This window comes from Tachypleus tridentatus, chromosome 12 (assembly GCF_004210375.1).
Source record: "Tachypleus tridentatus isolate NWPU-2018 chromosome 12, ASM421037v1, whole genome shotgun sequence".
In the NCBI taxonomy this organism is placed as follows: Eukaryota; Metazoa; Arthropoda; class Merostomata; order Xiphosura; family Limulidae; genus Tachypleus; species Tachypleus tridentatus.
In genome coordinates, this window is record NC_134836.1 from 114350230 (window position 1) to 114370233 (window position 20004).

The 20004-nt window shown below is 35.4% G+C and overlaps 1 protein-coding gene across 3 annotated transcripts in view; it reads left to right on the forward strand.

Annotated features, from left to right (window-relative positions):
• The window catches only part of LOC143234401 (cocaine esterase-like), a 34365-nt gene extending 15145 nt beyond the window's left edge, over positions 1-19220 (forward strand). For all 3 annotated transcript variants that reach the window (XM_076471754.1, XM_076471752.1, XM_076471753.1), the window contains 7 exons: positions 3058-3243; positions 5144-5334; positions 11044-11209; positions 11574-11764; positions 13960-14116; positions 17887-18016; positions 18432-19220. In XM_076471754.1, the coding sequence (XP_076327869.1) occupies positions 3058-3243; positions 5144-5334; positions 11044-11209; positions 11574-11764; positions 13960-14116; positions 17887-18016; positions 18432-18822 (1412 nt within the window). In that variant the 3' untranslated portion in view covers positions 18823-19220. The remainder of the gene's footprint in view (positions 1-3057; positions 3244-5143; positions 5335-11043; positions 11210-11573; positions 11765-13959; positions 14117-17886; positions 18017-18431) is intronic.
• Positions 19221-20004: the final 784 nt, after the last annotated feature.

The following is a 20004-nucleotide window of genomic DNA, read 5'->3' on the forward strand; positions in this document are numbered from 1 at the left end:
TAACATGCAGTTATGGTACAGTGGCTCGTCTATTCGTGATTTTAGCGGTTGTACTTACAGAGTCATTTCTATTGCATTAACTCGGACATCTTTAAACACTAAACATCTATTTATTACATACTATAGTTTTGGTACAGCCCATGTAAAAATAAAGTTCAAACTAGTCATTTCCTTTACGCGTAATAAATCATTTAAAACTGCTTCTATATGTATAGTTAAAAATAGTTAACAGATAAACATTTAGAAACATGATGAATATGTTACTCTCTAAATATCAGGGGCTTCAGTGGCTCCGCGGTAAGCTCTGAAACCTATGAAGTTACAATATTAGAGTACCCACGTTGGACACAATGCTGTTAGACCATTGTGTAGCTTTGCATTAAAGATAAAACAAAAACCTAAATATCGAGTTTAATAGGAACCTAACCCTAATAGAATGAATAAATAGACGTAATACAACTAAACATAATTGATATTTTGTTTTTCCTTTCAACAATAAAAATAGTTTCTCGAAAAATAAACCGTTATACTTTCATTTGCATTATTTCTTTTGATACAGAACGAACTATCAAGAAAACAGCGTAAGTCCCGTGGTAATATGCTATTCTACACTACAGCTCCCTCTGGTTTCAGACTGTCTTAATGTCAATAAATACAAAAATAAAATTGTGATTTCTCATTTTTTACAAGCACAATAGAAGCAAACTCTCTGCCCCCTAATTTTAGCGTTGTAAATCCGTAGACTTACCGCTCTACTAGCGGTGGGCTCAGCAGATAGCCGGATGTGGCTTTGCTATAAGAAAACACAAACGCACGCAAACCCCCAACCAGTAAATACAGCAACATTACGTTTCTTTTAATTACAGTATTTTATTAATGAAAACTAACAATTGCAGATATTGTCAGGCTAAAGTGCTTCAATTATAAAAAGAAAGAAAATCTTCATTTTTATCAAAGTATTTTTCAAACTTTCACAAAATTCCATGCTTATCAACCCTTTTTCTTATAAACTTTAGAATGATTAACTTTGATCTTATGGCATTCTATTGACCTGATTTTATAAATAATTGCTGCACCGTCCATAAGTTTGTAAGTTACGAAACGCCTCCTTCTAACCCACTAAACAATATCATAGTACTTTATTTATGAATAGCTTAACATAAATGATTCAAAGTAAATGTCGATAATAAAGTTAACTTCCATGTGTGGTCGCGTTTCAAATTCTCGTCACACCAAACATGCTCGCTCTTTCAGCCGTGGGAGCGTTATAATGTTACGGGCAATCCTACTATTCATTGGTACACAAGTAACCCAAGCGTTGGCGGGTAGTGATGACCAGTTCCCTTCCCTCTAGCCTTACACTGCTAAATTACGGACGGCTAGCGCAGATAGCCATCGTGTAGTTTGTGTAAAATTCAAAACAAACCAAACCTTCGGGGGTGGGCAACATTACGAAACATATATATTGTTCCACTGTTGTGTAGAATGGTAATTGTCAGTTTGCCTACCATTTTGTACCAAGATCCGAGTCACGTTAACGGTGAGAGTGACAACTGACCTATTCACAGATCCTTAAGTAAAAACCTCACCTTACGACAATTTCCAAACCAAACAGAACCACTTCTAGACTCTCAACCGGAAAGCGAAGTGACATCAAGTCACGGTCCCACTACATCTACCTGAAGTTTTATTTTCCATACTTAACTTAGTTTATTCAATTTGTTTATTAGACTAATTAACTTCTTAAACTTTTATGAATTTTCTTGTTCTTGTAAAGAGATAAAAAATAGTTTTAAGATAAGAAAAATCTCTGACATTAGATAACAAGACAGATTATACGGACACATGTCTGAAGAAAACCAAAAACGTGGGGGCGTTATAAAGTTACAGTCAATCCCACTATTTGTTGGTAAAAGAGTAGCCCAAGAGTTGGTGGTGGGTGGTGGTGAGTAGTTGCCTTCCCTTTAGTCTTATACTACTAAAGTAGGGACGGCTATCACAGATAGTTCTCGTGTGGCTTTGCGCGAAATTCCAAAACAAACAAACAAAACAAACGTTTCGACCACTTTCGCACAGGATACCATTCAGGTTGAAAGTTCCGGTTATTTCTAGTTTTCGCATGACTTCTAATGATTGATAGTTAGTCTTAGAACTTGCGGTCATGCTGTTAAAGTTATCAAGTACTTTTTGAAAAGTTCTTTCGTTTTTGTGTTTTTTTCGTGTCGACAAAACAGCAAATTGTTAAAAATGCCATTTCTATTGATTAGATCTGTGTCCATTTTAAAACTGTGTTCAAACAGTTTTTGAATTCAGATCTTTGAGAACTGACATTCATTTCTATGACTCATTAAAAATAAAATAAAAAGGTATTTATTATTTAAAGTTACATAGCTTCATTTAACTGAATTTCCGAATTCAACAACGCTCATCTCTGAAGTTCACGTAGAGCCCGGCATGGCTAGGTGGTTAACGTACTCGACTCGTAATCTGAGGATCGTGGGTTCGAATTCCCGTCACACCAAAAATGCTTGCCCTTTCAGCCGTTATAATGTGTTCGTCAGTCCCACTATTTCATTGGTAAAAGAGTAGTCCAAGAGTTGGCGGTGGTTGGTGATGAATGACTAGCTGCCTTCTCTCTGGTCTTACATTGCTAAATTAGGGACTTGTAGCGCAGATAGCCCTCGTGTAGCTTTGCGAAAACTTTAAAACAAACTAAGCCAAACTGAAGTTCACAGCTTCCCGGATTTAAAAGAGGTTCTACTTTGAAAATAACCAGAAATGTAACAAATCTTACTTTTCGTATTCCATCTTAACCGTTGCGGATTCTTCTGGAGTCGTAGAGTTGAAGAACCGAGCACGGGGCCCGAAACGTCATCCCAGAAACAAATAAAACCAGAAGTGTATGTCCATACAAATTTCAAGCAACAAGACGCTCAGATCCATTGAAGTTATCTGTGTCCAAGTTTTAAAACAGTGCTTCAAGTAATTTAATTCATTAACTCACTTTAAGATCTACGACCAATTCTTATCTTCTTGTTTAAGTATGTTTCTTTCTAGGCTTTCTTAGTACTGGTGATGAGGCCTCATCTGGAAACTGGGGACTCCTAGATCAACGACTGGCTCTTCAGTGGGTTCAAGAAAACATTGGAAACTTTGGAGGCGATGCTACTTCAGTAACACTGTTTGGACAAGGAGCTGGTGCTGCCTCTGTTATATACCACATTATATCTCCAGTTAGCCAAAGTAAGACTGTTATATACCACATTATATCTCCAGTTAGCCAAAGTAAGACTGTTATATACCACATTATATCTCCAGTTAGCCAAAGTAAGACTGTTATATACCACATTATATCTCCAGTTAGCCAAAGTAAGACTGTCATATACCACATTATATCTCCAGTTAGCCAAAGTAAGACTGTTATATACCACATTATATCTCCAGTTAGCCAAAGTAAGACTGTTATATACCACATTATATCTCCAGTTAGCCAAAGTAAGTCTGTCATATACCACATCTCCAGTTAGCCAAAGTAAGTCTGTCATATACCACATTATATCTCCAGTTAGCCAAAGTAAGACTGTCATATACCACATTATATCTCCAGTTAGCCAAAGTAAGACTGTTATATACCACATCTCCAGTTAGCCAAAGTAAGTCTGTCATATACCACATTATATCTCCAGTTAGCCAAAGTAAGACTGTTATATACCACATTATATCTCCAGTTAGCCAAAGTAAGACTGTCATATACCACATTATATCTCCAGTTAGCCAAAGTAAGACTGTTATATACCACATCTCCAGTTAGCCAAAGTAAGTCTGTCATATACCACATTATATCTCCAGTTAGCCAAAGTAAGACTGTTATATACCACATTATATCTCCAGTTAGCCAAAGTAAGTCTGTCATATACCACATTATATCTCCAGTTAGCCACAGTAAGACTGTCACACTGTTCTTAGTACCTCCGTAACTTTGAAAGAGTTTCTCTATCATTTTACATTTCGTACGGCTCGGCGGTAAGCTACAGGCAAGGTGATGTTAGAATTTGAGGTTCGATACCTGCAGTGTTTATCCCATTGTTTAATACTTCATGCTTAAACGAAACAAACGATCACTTGGAAAACATATTCCTATCTTTTAAAAGTTGCCGAGATTTATCCATTACTAGGTTCAGGTGTGGGAAACGAAATACTTGCATTTCAAGTTCTCTGCTTCATTGTCAAGTGGTTAAGGAGCTCCATCCGTAATCCGAGGGCCGTGGGTTCGAATCCTCGTCACACTAAACATGCTCGCCCTTTCAACCGTGGGGGCGTTATAATGTGACGGTCAATCTCTCTATTCGTTGATGAAAAAGTAGCCCAAGAGTTGGTGGTGGGTGGTGATGACTGGCTGCCTTCCCTCTAGTCTTACACTGCTAAATTCGGGACGGCTAGCGCAGATAGCCCTCGTGTAGTTTTGTGCAAAATTCAAAATAAACCAAACCAAATCTTGTTTGCTTCGTCTCACTTCTCAAAGTTCTAGAGAATTAGCATCACTCAGGTAAAATCGTGAGTTCAGACATACTTGTAGGATAGAAGAGCCACTCAACCCGCTGGAATTCACCACTCAACAATTTATCTTTCTTTACATGAGCTACTTACAATAGTCTGACAATTATAATTAACGGACATCCCTCCTGGAGTTTATAAATCTGAGTTATCCATCACCAAGCGCTATTTATTGCATTATGTACTCCAGTGTTTCTAATGATTGGGGACAGATATATGATATAAAACCAATGAAATTCGAGAGATTGGTATAGAAAACTATAGATCAAAGATCACACGTAAACTTTTTTCTCGTAGTAAATTGAACACGAAAATATTAAATATTTGTCAGTTGATTACTTTTATTAAACTATTTTAAAGTGGGTGTATTTTATTCAGTATTTCTAATTTGATAAAACATTTCTAAAGTAAGTTACATTTATTAAAGAATTCTGTGATAACATGTTTCTATTAAATATTTCGAAGGTAAATTGTTTTCACATTTTAAATACAAGTTACATAATGACAATGTATCTACTTCTGATATTACTCGATTCTGATGAGATAAATGCGTCTATAATTCTATAACTAAAACAGACATTTTTAACAGGGTTATTTCATCGAGCTATAGCAGAAAGTGGATCAGCTTTATGTCCGTGGGCTTTAGAGCGTGAGCCTCTTCAATACGCCCGTGAGGTGGCGCTTCTATTGAAATGCCCAACTGAGAGTTCTTTCCAATTGGTGGAGTGCATCTCTAGAAAATCTACGGGGGATATACTGAGAGCACAAACGGAAGGAAAAGTATGTTCTTGGATCATTTGTAAATAGGGCCCCGGCATGGCCAGGTGGTAAGGGAGATCGACTCATAATCTGAGGGACGCAAGTTTGAATCCCCATCACACCAACCATGCTCGCCCTTTCAGTTATAATTATAACTGAATGTTATAATGTTACGGTCAATCCCACTGTTCGTTGGTAAAAGAATAGCTCAAGAGTCGGCGGTGGGTGGTGATGACTAGTTGCCTTCCCTATAATCTTACTCTGCTGAATTAGGGAAAGCTAGCGCAGATATCCCTTGTGTAGCTTTGCGCGAAATTAAAAAACAACAACAAACAAAATCAAATAATTTATAAATAATTCATGCTAGTCGTCTGTTACGTAAGTGACATTAATTTGTTGTCTTCCCTCTGGTCTGTCATTTCGAAATTCGGGACGGTTAGTACGGATAGTTCTCGAGTAGCTAGTAGCTGTTCGCGAGCTAATATTTTACCAACGAACAGTAAGACTGATCGACAAATTATAACACTCGCAGCAAGCCATGTCAGACTGCTTTCGAAAACTAAACTTTCGACTAAAGTTATCTCGTTATTTTTTAAGTAGATATTAGTGGTCAACAAAAAACTAGAAAGGAGGAGACGAAGGTTTAGTAATTTTTACGTCTATTATATTCGAATATTTCTATTTCTACCAAAATGAAAGAAATAATTTAATAATATTACTAAAAAATAATTCGCCGTCCGTCATACGTTCAGCATACGATGGAATTGGAGAATAGGTTTCTCGATAGAGCTGTCGCGAGATTCAGATAAAGTGTAAAATATAAAAACATTTGATGTGTAAACAACAGTTCATAACAAACATTTTGATATGTAAGTAACACTCCATGACAAACATCTGATATGTAAGTAACACTCCATGACAAACATCTGATATGTAAGTAACACTCCATGACAAACATCTGATATGTAAGTAACACTCCATGACAAACATCTGATACGTAAGTAACACTCCATGACAAACATGTGATATGTAAGTAACACTCCATGACAAACATCTGATATGTAAGTAACACTCCATGACAAACATCTGATACGTAAGTAACACTCCATGACAAACATGTGATATGTAAGTAACACTCCATGACAAACATCTGATGTGTAAGTAACACTCCATGACAAACATCTGATGTGTAAGTAACACTCCATGACAAACATCTGATACGTAAGTAACACTCCATGACAAACATCTGATATGTAAGTAACACTCCATGACAAACATCTGATATGTAAGTAACACTCCATGACAAACATCTGATATGTAAGTAACACTCCATGACAAACATCTGATGTGTAAGTAACACTCCATGACAAACTACTCTTCATTCTCAAATGTGTAAAGTCATGCCACAGAACACTGTCAGAGATCAAGACGAAATATGATTCGATCCCTTTGGAGGATACAGTACAGATATATTATTATGAAGGTTTATATTTAATAATTAACAAGGAAATTAATTGAATTATATTATCAAGAATACAAATATTACTTAATTAGCAAGAATATTGTTGGTTATTAATAACATTGCTATTATTTAATTATTAATATTGATAGTATTATTATTAGTAACCAGCATTATTCTCAATTATTAAATAATAACAGTACTATTTATAACTAACATTATTCTTTATAATTAAATAATAACAGTACTATTAATAACTAACGTTATTCTTTATAATTAAATAATAACAGTACTATTAATAACTAATATTATTCTTAATAATTAAGTAATATAAATGTCATTATTGAATTAATAAGAATATTGTTGGTTATTCATAACGTCCCCCGCTAGTACAGCGGTATGTCTCCGGATTTACAACCCTGAATTCAGGGGTTCGATTCCCCTCGGTGGGCTGAACAGATAGCCTTTGTGGCTTTGCTAAAAGAAAAACACGCACAAGTTATTCATAATACTGCTGTTATTTAAGTAGTAATAATATTGTTAATATATTATTAGTAAGCATGTACCAACGACCTCAATACCTATTGTACTGTTGGCTGTGGGGAAAGCTGGCTACAGATAGTCGTGTGTTTACTATGTACAATGGTTAGTTTGGCTATAGACAGAAAGTAATGTGTTTGGTGTGTCCAATGATGCGTCTGGTTATAGACGGATAGTCATGTGTTTAGTGTGTCCAATTGTGAGTCTAGTTATAGACAGACAGCCATGTGTTTAGTGTGTCCAATTGTGAGTCTAGTTATAGACGGATAGTCATGTGTTTAGTGTGTCCAATTGTGAGTCTAGTTATAGACAGATAGTCATGTGTTTAGTGTATACAGTTGTGAGACTGGCTGTAGACAGACAGTCATGTGTTTAGTGTATACAGTTGTGAGACTGGCTGTAGACAGACAGTCATGTGTTTAGTGTGTACAGTTGTGAGACTGGCTGTAGATGTGTTGAACAAGGTAGGTTGTAATTGGTCAAATTTTACATTACAGTAAAACAGTATGGACAGTAATGTGATTGTTTAAAGATAGACGCGTGTTATTCGCTAGAATAAAACTCAGATCTACATACTCAAAATAATGTTACCTTTATATTCTAAAGTTTTAACTATATATTATACTGTTTTACCCTTATATTCTACAGTTTTAACTATATATCATACTGTTTTACCCTTATATTCTACAGTTGTAACTATATACTATATTGTGTTACCTTTATATTATACAGTTTTAATTTTGTATTATACTGTGTTACCCTTATATTCTACAATTTTAACTATGTATTATACTTTGTTACCTTTATATTCTACAGTTTTAACTATATATTATACTGTTTTACCCTTATATTCTACAGTTGTAACTATATACTATACTGTGTTACCTTTATATTATACAGTTTTAATTTTGTATTATACTGTGTTACCCTTATATTCTACAATTTTAACTATGTATTATACTTTGTTACCTTTATATTCTACAGTTTTAACTATATATTATACTGTGTTACCCTTATATTCTACAATTTTAACTATGTATTATACTTTGTTACCTTTATATTCTACAGTTTTAACTATATATTATACTGTGTTACCCTTATATTCTACAGTTTTAACTATATATTATACTTTGTTACCTTTATATTCTACAGTTTTAACTATATATTATACTGTGTTACCCTTATATTCTACAGTTTTAACTATATATTATACTGTGTTACCCATATGTTCTACTTATTTCTACTTATATATTCAATAAATCCCAGTGAAGTGACTAACGTGTTGTTTGTAACGGTACCGACTGGATTCTGTCAGTCTTTTGTTTTCATTGTGTTTTTTTAGTGATTTTTTAAAATCTAAAGGTTTTTTCTTTCATATCAATAGATTGTTCTAACAGTTAGCAAATAGATTGCGTAGATTTTGTAACAATCTTCGCTGTTTGTAAAAAAATAAAGAAAAGAAGAAAAAACACATAAAAACATCAATGTTGCCCCGTCACCCCACGTGCGTTTAACGTGTACCACAGGCATCCACGCTATTCACACACCTGTTCATCTTAATCTCACGTTTTTTGGTTTTCCTAGAAGTTTCCCTCTGCTGAGTGGTAAAACAATTCGCCACTTTTGGTAATGAATGCTTTGCCACACAGAATTTGTCTGGATAAAGGGCGGGTAATAAAAGTAGAAAGTTAGATAGTTTCTCTGGCATCATCGTGTCGGATTTGTGAGCAACATAACAGAACATGTTAACATAGTGTGAACTGGTGATCTAGATTATACAAAAAATGAAACAAAAACAGCATATGCCAACTAAACATGTCGAAGTCAATAAAGGTTATTTTTCATGTTCTGGTTTCCTTTGACGTTAGAAAAAAAAAACATCAGAGAATGAATGATACGCGAGTTTATTGAATTAAAAAAAGAAAAGAATTCTGTAAACCTGAATTTATTTGGTTAATTTAAAAAGGTTGTTCAAATATGGTGTCAGTCCGATGAAAAAGTTAGGGCAAATATCAAACTGTTGTTTAAGAACCAAAACCTTTAACCCTTGATTTTCAGACTAGTTTCTGATCAACAGAAAGGGAGACACCCTTTCAATATTTAACTTAGAAAGAGAATTGTTTTCCATGCCTAAAATTCAAGATGAAGAGTCGATATTCTGACACTTTAGTCATGGAGGAGAACTCCTTCCATGCCTAATATGTAGAATAGGACATTCATCTCATATCTAATATGTAGAATAGGACACCTATTTCATACCTAATATGTAGAATAGGACACCCATCTCATACCTAATATGCTGAAGATGACAACCTTCCAATCCATAATCCAAAAAGAAAGGCACACCAATGCCTAATCGATTTAGAGTTTCTATATCCTTTGATACTTTTGTAACTTTGGTAATGATGGTACTAGTAGACCATCTCTTCTAGCTGGTGACGTTGTTTAATGTAACACGTAGTTAATGCGGAACTGTTTTTAATTTATTATACAGATACACATTTTACACTGTCCACTGTTCGGATACTAAACCAGTTGAACGTGGCCCAGTGTTTATCGCATCGGGCAATGAACCTGTGTGTCCAGCGTTTAAGTTCCGTTACTAAAACAATAAACGCACTCCGCACTTTGGGGCTATGGATGCATTATAAGGGTAACCGTCAAATTCCACTATTCAGTCAGACAAGAGTTACCCAAGAGATGACAGAGGATGCTGTTGAAGATGATTGGCACTGACAACCTTTGAGTAACTTTGCACAAATATCAGAAAACAATCACATGTTAAAACATTACGTAATTACAGGTTTTAATAGATGGTACCTAAGAACATTGTGAAGAAACGAGAAGACACAACAAATACCTTCATATAATAACGGATAAAAATTGTTTCGCTGTTCCAGGAATGATTTAGCGACTTATTTGCTCTTTAAACAAAACAATAAGAAATGTGAGGTGAACTCGTTCATCTTGGTTTGCATACTGGACTTCATTCAGCTGTGTTGCACGTGAACCTGGACACTAAATGGTCATAATAAATCGGCCATCTTCTCGTAATTCGAAAAGTTTAATCAGAACGTAATTGACTATTTGAATGGCGAAGTTTGTTTTTTATTACTCGTGTATTAATAATTGATATATTTTAATACGTAGTTTCATGGTTGTAAGGCATTATGGGGAGTTAAGATTTTATATAAGCTTTTGTTGCAATAATTTAAAGTTTATATTAACAAAACTCTAATTTAATATTTTAAGGTCAATACAGAGGACCTCAGGGTAATCCATTTAAAAGAATTATTAAGTAAGTTGAACTGAACCGATTGATCACGGGGAACATCTGTTTGTTTGTAATTAAGCAAATAGCTACACAATGGACTATCTGCGCTCTGCCCATTACGGTACTGAAACCCGGATTTTAAAGCTGTAAGTCCGTAGATACACCGCTGTGCCACTGTGGGATCATAGATCATCTGTAACTAGCTTTAACAATAAAAATGTAAAAAGTTGAAGAATCTGTACTGCTTGTAAGTTGTTTTAGTTGACTGCAGGAATAGACCAATCGTATCTCTGTAGTTTCAGCTACCTGTATCCATATAACCCGTTATTACTGTTGCACGTCTTATCTTTACGGCCTGCAGTCCGCCAAAAGTAATGATTATTTTTCCTTATTTCTTCCACTTTTTTATAAATTTAATTATGACCCCTAATGGAGTTTTTTTTTGTATTTTTTACAGAGCTTAGGAAATTTTCCAATTCGTGCTGTACCCGTGATAGACAGACAAGGAACAGCCAATCCGGTTATCCCAGACGATCCTCTTAGCCTCCTCCAGCGAGGGAATTTTGTAAGAGTGCCGTTGGTGATTGGTATTAATAGGGAAGAAGGTGCATTTTTTTATCCATGTAAGAAAAGGGTTAATAATTTTTAATTTTTCTTAAATTAAATTATTTTCAAATACGGAAGAAATTACAAAACATATGATGTAAAATTAACAACAGAAAATGGCGTAGCTTTGAATGCTTTAAACTCAAACTGCTAAACTTGACACTACGGTTATATATTCAGCTCAAAAGTAAATAATGAGGGGTCTGTGCTCTGTTTACAGTGGGAAATCAAGACCTGTATTGTGTTGTTGTTGTTTTTCATTAAAAATTCAGAAAAGTAACGCTGGCCTACAGAAACACTACTTGAAACTTTTAAAAATGCAGTTAGGCTTAACTATCTTACACATTTAATAATGTTTTGTTTGTTTTTTGTATCCAACAGTGCTAAGAAAAGGATACATGGAAAACTCCCTTCGAAATTCGGGTTACCTCCGAGACATTCTCATACCCAGCTTTCTACAGTCAACCTCTGACCTTGCGATAAATTCTGCTGTAGTCGAGGCTATTATGTTTGCTTACTTCATCGGAGTTGATACTGCTAACCTAACTCAAGTTCTTAAGCCTTTTATTAACGTAAGTAGCTTTGACATAAGTTGTTATCAACATCGATACGTAAACTGCTGTTGGTTATCAACGTAAAACAACTTGTAATCATGACAGTAAGTTCTGACAGTCATATGTTACTTTGATGATCACAATAGTATGCTGTAAACATTTTTATTCTTTTGTTGTTGTTAAAAACATCACATAGATTAAATTAAAACTCGAACAATGTACAAAAGCAGTCGGTAAAAAACTTCCCCTGAAAGGGGCCCGGCATTATCAAGTGGTTAAAGCATTCGGCTCGCAATTTGTGGATCGCGGTTCGAATCTTCGTCACGCCAAACATGCTCGCCCTTTCAGCCGTGGGAGCGTTATAATGTGACAGTCATTCCCACTATTCATTGATAAAAGAGTAGTCCAAGAGTTGGCGGTGGGTGGTGATGACTAGTTGCCTTCCCTCTAGTCTTACACTGCTAAATTAGGGACGGCTGGCACAGATAGCCCTCGTGTAGCTTTGCGCGAAATTCAAAACACAAACAAACAAACACAACAATGTATTTAAATAAACAAAATTTTTAATTGAAGGCCACGCGTCACTTGCATTTTTAGAAAACACAAGAACAAGAATGTATTATAGCTAAAACAAGTTTGTCTTCGAGGGAAGATAATCTTGTGAAATAACGAATCTTTGTACTAACTTACAATACAAATTTCTTTTCTAACGATCAGGAATTATCAACAAACATAACCGTACAGAGCTGAAAGAGATCAATAAATAGACATCTCACAAAATGTTCTTTTAATTGTTTTTGAATTTCGCGCAAGGCTACATGAGAGCTATCTGTGCTAGCCGTCCCTAATTTAGCAGTATAAGACTAGAGAGAAAGCAGCTAGTCATCACCACCCACCGCCAACTCTTGGACTACTCTTTTACCAACGAATAGTGGGATTGACCGTAACGTTATAACGCCCCTACGGCTGAAAGGGCGAGAATGTTTGACGCGACGGGGATTCGAACCCGCGACCCTCAGATTACGAGTCGAACGCCTTAACCTACCTGGCCATGCCGGGCCACTTTTATTTGTAATTGAGCACAAAGCTACACAATGGGCTATCTGTGTGCTGCCCACCACGGTTATCGAAACCCGGATTCTAGCGTTGTAAATCCGCAGACACACCGCTGTGTCACTGGTGGTCTTACAGAAATAGGTTTTAGCTGTTGAAAAACAATTTAATCAAAAGAAAATCCAGAGTTCTGCTTTAGCTGAAGCGGTAGATGTTGTAACATATACACGGAAAGCCATAGCAACTTAATGTTACTCAAATTCTGTCGTTTTATTAGCTTGTTGTAAAACGAAACTTACATTGAGTTCAGCCCTTACTTCACCAAAGAATCATCATCACCAACCGATACTGGATAAAACGTAATTTGATGAAGTAGGGGCTAAATTGAACATAATTTCAGTTTTACAGTTAATTAATACGGTCATGCAACATAAATAGTACCAAGTTTCTTTAATTTTTTATGTTGATATATCATTTACTCTTTGAGCTAAAGCAGAATATTCTTGCGTTTCTGGTTAAATTTCTTATGTTTGTTTACCATTAAGTCAACCAAGACACTTACGCTGTAATTAGTATTGTTTAACTCGACCTTTAAGAGGAAGCAACTCATATAGGGTGGTAATATGTAGACCAGAGTATTGTTAAAATTGCACGAATTATCAAGTAATTTACATTACATGGGGGCGAAGAGTGCATTACTTTAAGGATAACATGAGAGAAAGAACCGAACGTAGCTGTAAATCCTGGTGACTCTCCCATAGGGTTGAGCTATGTGGAAAGAATTCTGAGAACGAGAATGACTGGATGTTTATTTAAGTTCAAGCAACTAAGAAAAAGCGACACCTGCACCAATATTACTGTTGCACCGAAAATGTTTTAAAAATTTCTGGAAAACATCAAATGGCTCCAGAATTAAAAGATGGATGATCTTTAGAAATAAAAGTTCGTATACCTGTTGGGACAGGACATGATATTTAGAATGATATAAAAATAAAAAAAAGGTCACTTTTCATTCTGTAAAAGAAGTACAAACCAGTATATTTAGGTATAATAATCAAACTGTCCAAAGAGAGAAAACCACAGTTCTTTTGTTTTGCTTATAAAACTACCGTTTTTGTTGGGCTTTCTTTTTTTAACACTTTGCGTGTTGATTCGAACAGATGACGACTGATGCCATGTACGTGGCGTGTAACGACTTGACCTCCAAAACTTACTCCCAGTTGAACATACCTACTTATATGTATGTGTTTGAACACCGTGGGGTGAACAGCATGACTGACCTCCGGCTGAATCAACAAATGTCAAAGATCGATGCAGGTAATAAAAACTGACATCTTCCTAGTTTTAACGTATCTACCTAAAGTGTCTTTCGAATTAAACTGTAAACTTATAATTTTCTTTTTTAAAAAAAATAACTATTATTGTATGTAAAATGATATTTCTAAAATATTTATATAACGTTAGGCTTAACGAATATTATACATTTTCTTGATGTCGGCTGTAGCAACTGATCCAATATGGATTTGCAATCAAATACTTAAATAGTTACTGGTATATTTAAAAGGAATACTACGTATATAAATCATCGTAAAGACTGAAAAATATTAATACGTGAATACATACAACGTTTAACATTTACACGCTACATTAAAAAAGTACACAACAGATAAAAAAACGCATACTAAGTTAGCAATATAGAAGTGTTGTCTTACCTGAAAATTGGTATTAATGACGTTTCTTTGCTACAATAAGAAATAAATAGTCGCATCAGCGCCACCTTTGTTAAGTAAGAGAACTAAATATTCAGTACCAGAATCTGAGGAATAATTGTTTCTCATAATTTCACCTGTATCCGATACAGTTACATAACCTAGCATCTTAAGTTTTATCAGAACTTTAACATTATCACTCTAGTAATAAAAAACGATGAAACAATACTTTAACAATGTGCTTGTTTAGTTTATGGCAGTGGACAATGTGCAAGAATCAAACTATGTATCTTAGCGATGTAAACACTTGAATTTTTCGTTGTTTTAGTGGGAGATCATCTTAATAACCAAAATAATTTGTTTAATACATTATGAAACCAAACTTTAATAACAAAATAAATATGTGAATAAGTTACGAAACAACGCTTTAATAGTAAGAAATAATTGTTTGAATAAATTATGAAACCATGCTCTGATAAGAAAATTAATTGTTTAAATAGACTATGAAACAACACTTTAGTAACAAAAATAATTATTTAAACAAGAGGTCTGAATAATAGTGTGAACAAGCTTATTAAAAAAAAATGGCAGGAGAACCAATTGCTTGGAAACAAGTGGTAACAAATGTCAAATATTTTTTAGCTTATTGGAAGAGTTTGTTTGTTTGTTTTGAATTTCGCACAAAGTTGCTCGAGGGCTATCAGCGCTAGCCATCCATAATTTAGCAGTGTAAGACTAGAGAGAAGGCAGCTAGTCATCACCACCAACCGTCAACTCTTGGGCTACTGTTTTACCAACGAATAGTGGGATTGACAGTAACATTATAACGCCCCACGGCTGAAAGGGCTAGCATGTTTGGTGCGACGGGGATTCGAACCCGCGACCCTCGGATTACGAGTTAAACGCCTTAACCAACCTGGCCATGCCGGGCCCTATTGGAACAGAATTTCCCAAACATTATCAGTACAAAACTTCGTAACATTACGTACCATGATTAAGGACTCCCACTCAGTGAGATTCCCGGATTTACAACGATGTGGCTTTGCTATATGAAAACACACACATACCCCACCCAATGAATTAGTGGTTGTTGAGTGCCTTAAGAGTATTGTGTAATTTGATACTTTCCTGAGACCCCTCGGGGGATCTTCACCCTCAATATTGAAACTGCTGCAGTAGTGAAAAGTAGTAATCATGCCAATCTGCGTATCGGAAGATCCCAGGTTAGAGTCGCGATGTGTTGCTAAACGCTCTGCGGCCTTATAGCTGTGGGAGTATTATAACCTTGGCAGTCAATCCCGCTATGTAAACCACGTGTGTTACTAATTAGTTTAATTTCCTCTAGTTAGTAGCTCTAAATTACTGGCAGCTATGCCTCAACATTGTGAACTCTTGACGTAGCTTTTACCTCTCTATATCACACAGCATATCATTCAAGGTAAGAACACAAGTGTTTGGAATAGAAGCCCAGTAAATGCGCTTCTTGTTCTTTGTTTTTTTACTTTGATAATCTAATAAATTAACTAACTGCTTCATCTCTGGTGCATTTTTAACCCAAGACTAATATCACCAGTATAGTCCGTTATGTTTTTTTATTTTTTCAGCCGCGGTATAGTGGCTCATTGAACGGCTCTGAGTTTGTTTGTTTTTTGTTTTGTTTTTGAAGTACAAACTTTTAGCTCTTAATCGATGTGAGATATAATTAGTTTTGTATTCACAAGATCAAACCCTTTCGAATGATATATTTGACCATGCTCAAAGTCTCGTATATTTAATTTACTCTAATCCTGCTTAAAAAGTGCCGCGACTATTGAAGATTCTCTCTTGTTTCATTTTCAAAATGTCTGTTTTCTATGAACAGTTAGATATATTAGTTAAAGGTTTTTTTTAGTATTGCGACGTACTCTAGGTTATCTGATAGTATTGCGTTTAGAATTAATCTGACAATAAATTAGACAGTAGTCACCAAAATAGACTATTTATTATCACCTGAGGCAGGAAAACGTGTTTTACGTTATCAAAGTTCGAAGTTTAGAGCAACATTTCTCATTGATATCAAATGCTATCTGTTTGGGAGGTGGAAAATGAGCCTGTAAATGGTTTCAGTTTCAGTTTTATATTCGTGCGCTGTTCTTTGTTCAGTGACAAGCGGCTGTCTGTTATATGTCAGAAACGAAACAACGTGGTATTCGGAAACTTTTTGTTTGAGTCATTATGAATGAAATGTGTTTTTGAGCGAATTATCAAAGTGACAAATACTAGTTTTGTGACTTATTCGTCTGAGCTGTTTCATAGTACTCATTGTCAGAAACTTGAGCTTGCGTTATTCCTCCAAATCATTATAAAACCGTACAGTTTTAAGCAGCATATTTGGAGCCAGTTTATAGTTCCACTTTGTTGGCCCGGCATGGCCAAGCGCGTTAAGGCGTTTGACTCGTAATCCGAGGATCGCGGGTTCGAATATCCCTCGCACCAAACATACTTGCCCATTTAGCCGTGGGAGCGTTATAATGTGCGGTCAATCCTACTATTCGCTGGTAAAAGAGTAGCCCAAGAGTTGGCGGTGAGTGGTAATGACTAGCTGCCTTACCTCTAGTCTTATACTGCTAAATTAGGGACGGCTAGCGCAGACAGCCCTCGAGTAGCTTTACGCGCAATTCAAAACAAACATCCACTGTGTCAAACGATTTAACTTCAGCTGATCTTCTCAGACTATTATAGATTTAGGCTTCGTTAAATATTGAAGTTTAAATCTGTTATAAGCCTAAACGTTTCGAATACTTCGGTTTAGTGTTGCACATCCGGGAAGTTGAGAATATAAATGAATCATCATTCTCACGAAGTATTACTCCGTTTCTTTCTTATTAAGCACGAAGCCACACAACAGGCTATCTGTGCTTTGCCCATCTAGAGTATTGAAACACGAAGTTTAGCGTTGTGAACGCTGAGACACTGGTGGAGGCTGGAGACGCATGAAATATTAAAACCACACACAAACACAGTGGTCATTTTAGTATTCTACTGTGAAATTAGAGAATGATTATGTATTCACTATCAACGCCACCTTCTGTCTTATGTACATATTAAACCAATAGAATAACAAGAGACATTAGAATACAATAACAAACAAATACGAAACAAAAGTGTCAAAATAAACAGGATATTACAAAAATTAACGTCTGCTACCCGAATCTTACATTATAAATTACCACAAAGACATTTCATGCATGCATGAAAGTCTCGATCAATTTTACGTTTGTAATAATTTTATTTCATTTTACGTTCATTTCATTTTAGGCCTCTAACATAAATAAACATGTGCGATAAATTACTCTCAGAAAAACGGTTTTCCTGAGGTTTTTCGTAATTTTTCTGCAGGTGTTTCACATGGTGATGAACTATTCTATCTTTTCGACTTACAAGTGGATGGAATTCAACCTCTTTCGCAACTGGATAATTTGATAAGTAACCGGATGGTAACATTATGGACGGACTTTGCAAAATTTGGGCAAGTATTTGAATACGTGTGTATCAGCACGTAAGACACATGAAATTGTAAACCTTAAAATTTGAAAAGAAGTATTTCCTTAAAATTGATAGTTCTTGAACAGTACAGTTTAACAGTCTAGGCCTTTTTCAAATAGTTAAACAAGCAGAACAGTCATTTTGGGTAATTACTTTTTACACAGAAAGATGGCGCATTTAAAAATAAAATTTAAAGTTTGCTTATTTTCTTTTGACTGAGCACAAATTACATGTTCATATTTACTTACAATAAACGATTAATGTTTGTTGCTTTTTTTTTAAAAAAAAAGACCTTAAGTTTAATACGTAGAAAAATGAAACTCTCAAAAATTGTCGAATGTTTGTGACGTTTTTTAAAGAAACGTTGAGTTCAACAAAAAAATGAAATTATTTTTCAGAGTTGCGCCGCATTTTGTGAATTACGAATACCCTGCAAAATGGCCTCGTCTTCAGCCAAACAATCTCTCATATTATCGTATAGAAGGACATCTGAGAATAGCCCGAGATTACCGCCAGAGGGAGTCCGATTTGTGGTTGCATCACCTTCCATCTCTGGCAGAGATTCATACACTACCTCCAACAACAAGTCCTCTGGTTGAAGAGAAAGTAGAGCCCGTGTACCGGACTTTGGCTTGGGCTATGGTGGCTGTTGCAATAGCTCTATTCATTCTTGTAATCGTTCTCTTAGGTTTCTTGTACAATCAAAGAAAAAGTCAAAGTTTCAAGGCCAGTCCAGAACTGGGACATTCCAGGATGTCAGGGTCCATGTCTGGTTCCACGCTGTATTGACGACGCGCCGAGCCCACTCACTTGTGATCCATCGTGGATTCGAATTAAATGTTCTTGAGGTTGTCTTAGTTAAAACTGTGGTAAAAGAAGACCACGTGGTTGCGTCTTGTAATCTTTCTTCAGAGGTAATTTCCAGTTTTCCACTTGTAAGTCGTCGTAACATAAAAACGAATATTACCGTCCAGTTATTACAAATAACGGTAAAATTACTGATGTATTATTCTATAGATCGTATATCCTGTAAAAAGTGTGTTGAAATAAAACAGAATACTTTATTACGACTTTTCTGCTATAAGCAATGACTAGGTGACAAAACAACGTTCAGTTGAAATATCGTAATAAGTAAACGTATTTTATCTCAACCATCTTTGCTGTGAGTAATAAAAATCAAACTCCGACATTTTGTTTTATCCTTTGATACATTTTAAAAATTTCATTTCGTTTATAATCTTGTGTTATCAAAAAACGTACATAAATCCCCGTTTCTTGTAAGGTGTATAACTTGTCTGCTTCACACCGCGCCACACTTTCACACTTTGACTATGAACACTACAGAAACCAACTTTTCATGCTGTTTTACCTACACACTACTTCACTGTTCTACTTACACACACACACTACTTCACTATTTCACTTTCATACATACTGCTTTACTATTCTACTTACATACACACTACTTCACTATTCTACCTACACTCACACTACATCACTATTCTACTTACATACACACTACTTCACTATTCTACCTACACTCACACTACATCACTATTCTACTTACATACACACTACTTCACTATTCTACTTACATACACACTACTTCACTATTCTGCTACTTACATACACACTACTTCACTATTCTACTTACATACACACTACTTCACTATTCTACTTACATACACACTACTTCACTATTCTACTTACATACACACTACTTCACTATGCTACCTTCACATTGAACACTCCACTATCCTACCTACACAGAGAATAGTCCACGTTACTGTTCACACATGAAAAAGAAAGGGATAACATCCGAATGAGTCATGCTACGGAAACTTGAAGCTATAATTTAAATGCAGTTTAGACACATCTGTCATCGGCCATCATTTTTGTTATTGTTTTCTAACTATCTTATAGCTGTTGCGTGTTTATTACACGTGCACAATTCGTTCACAGTTACATATT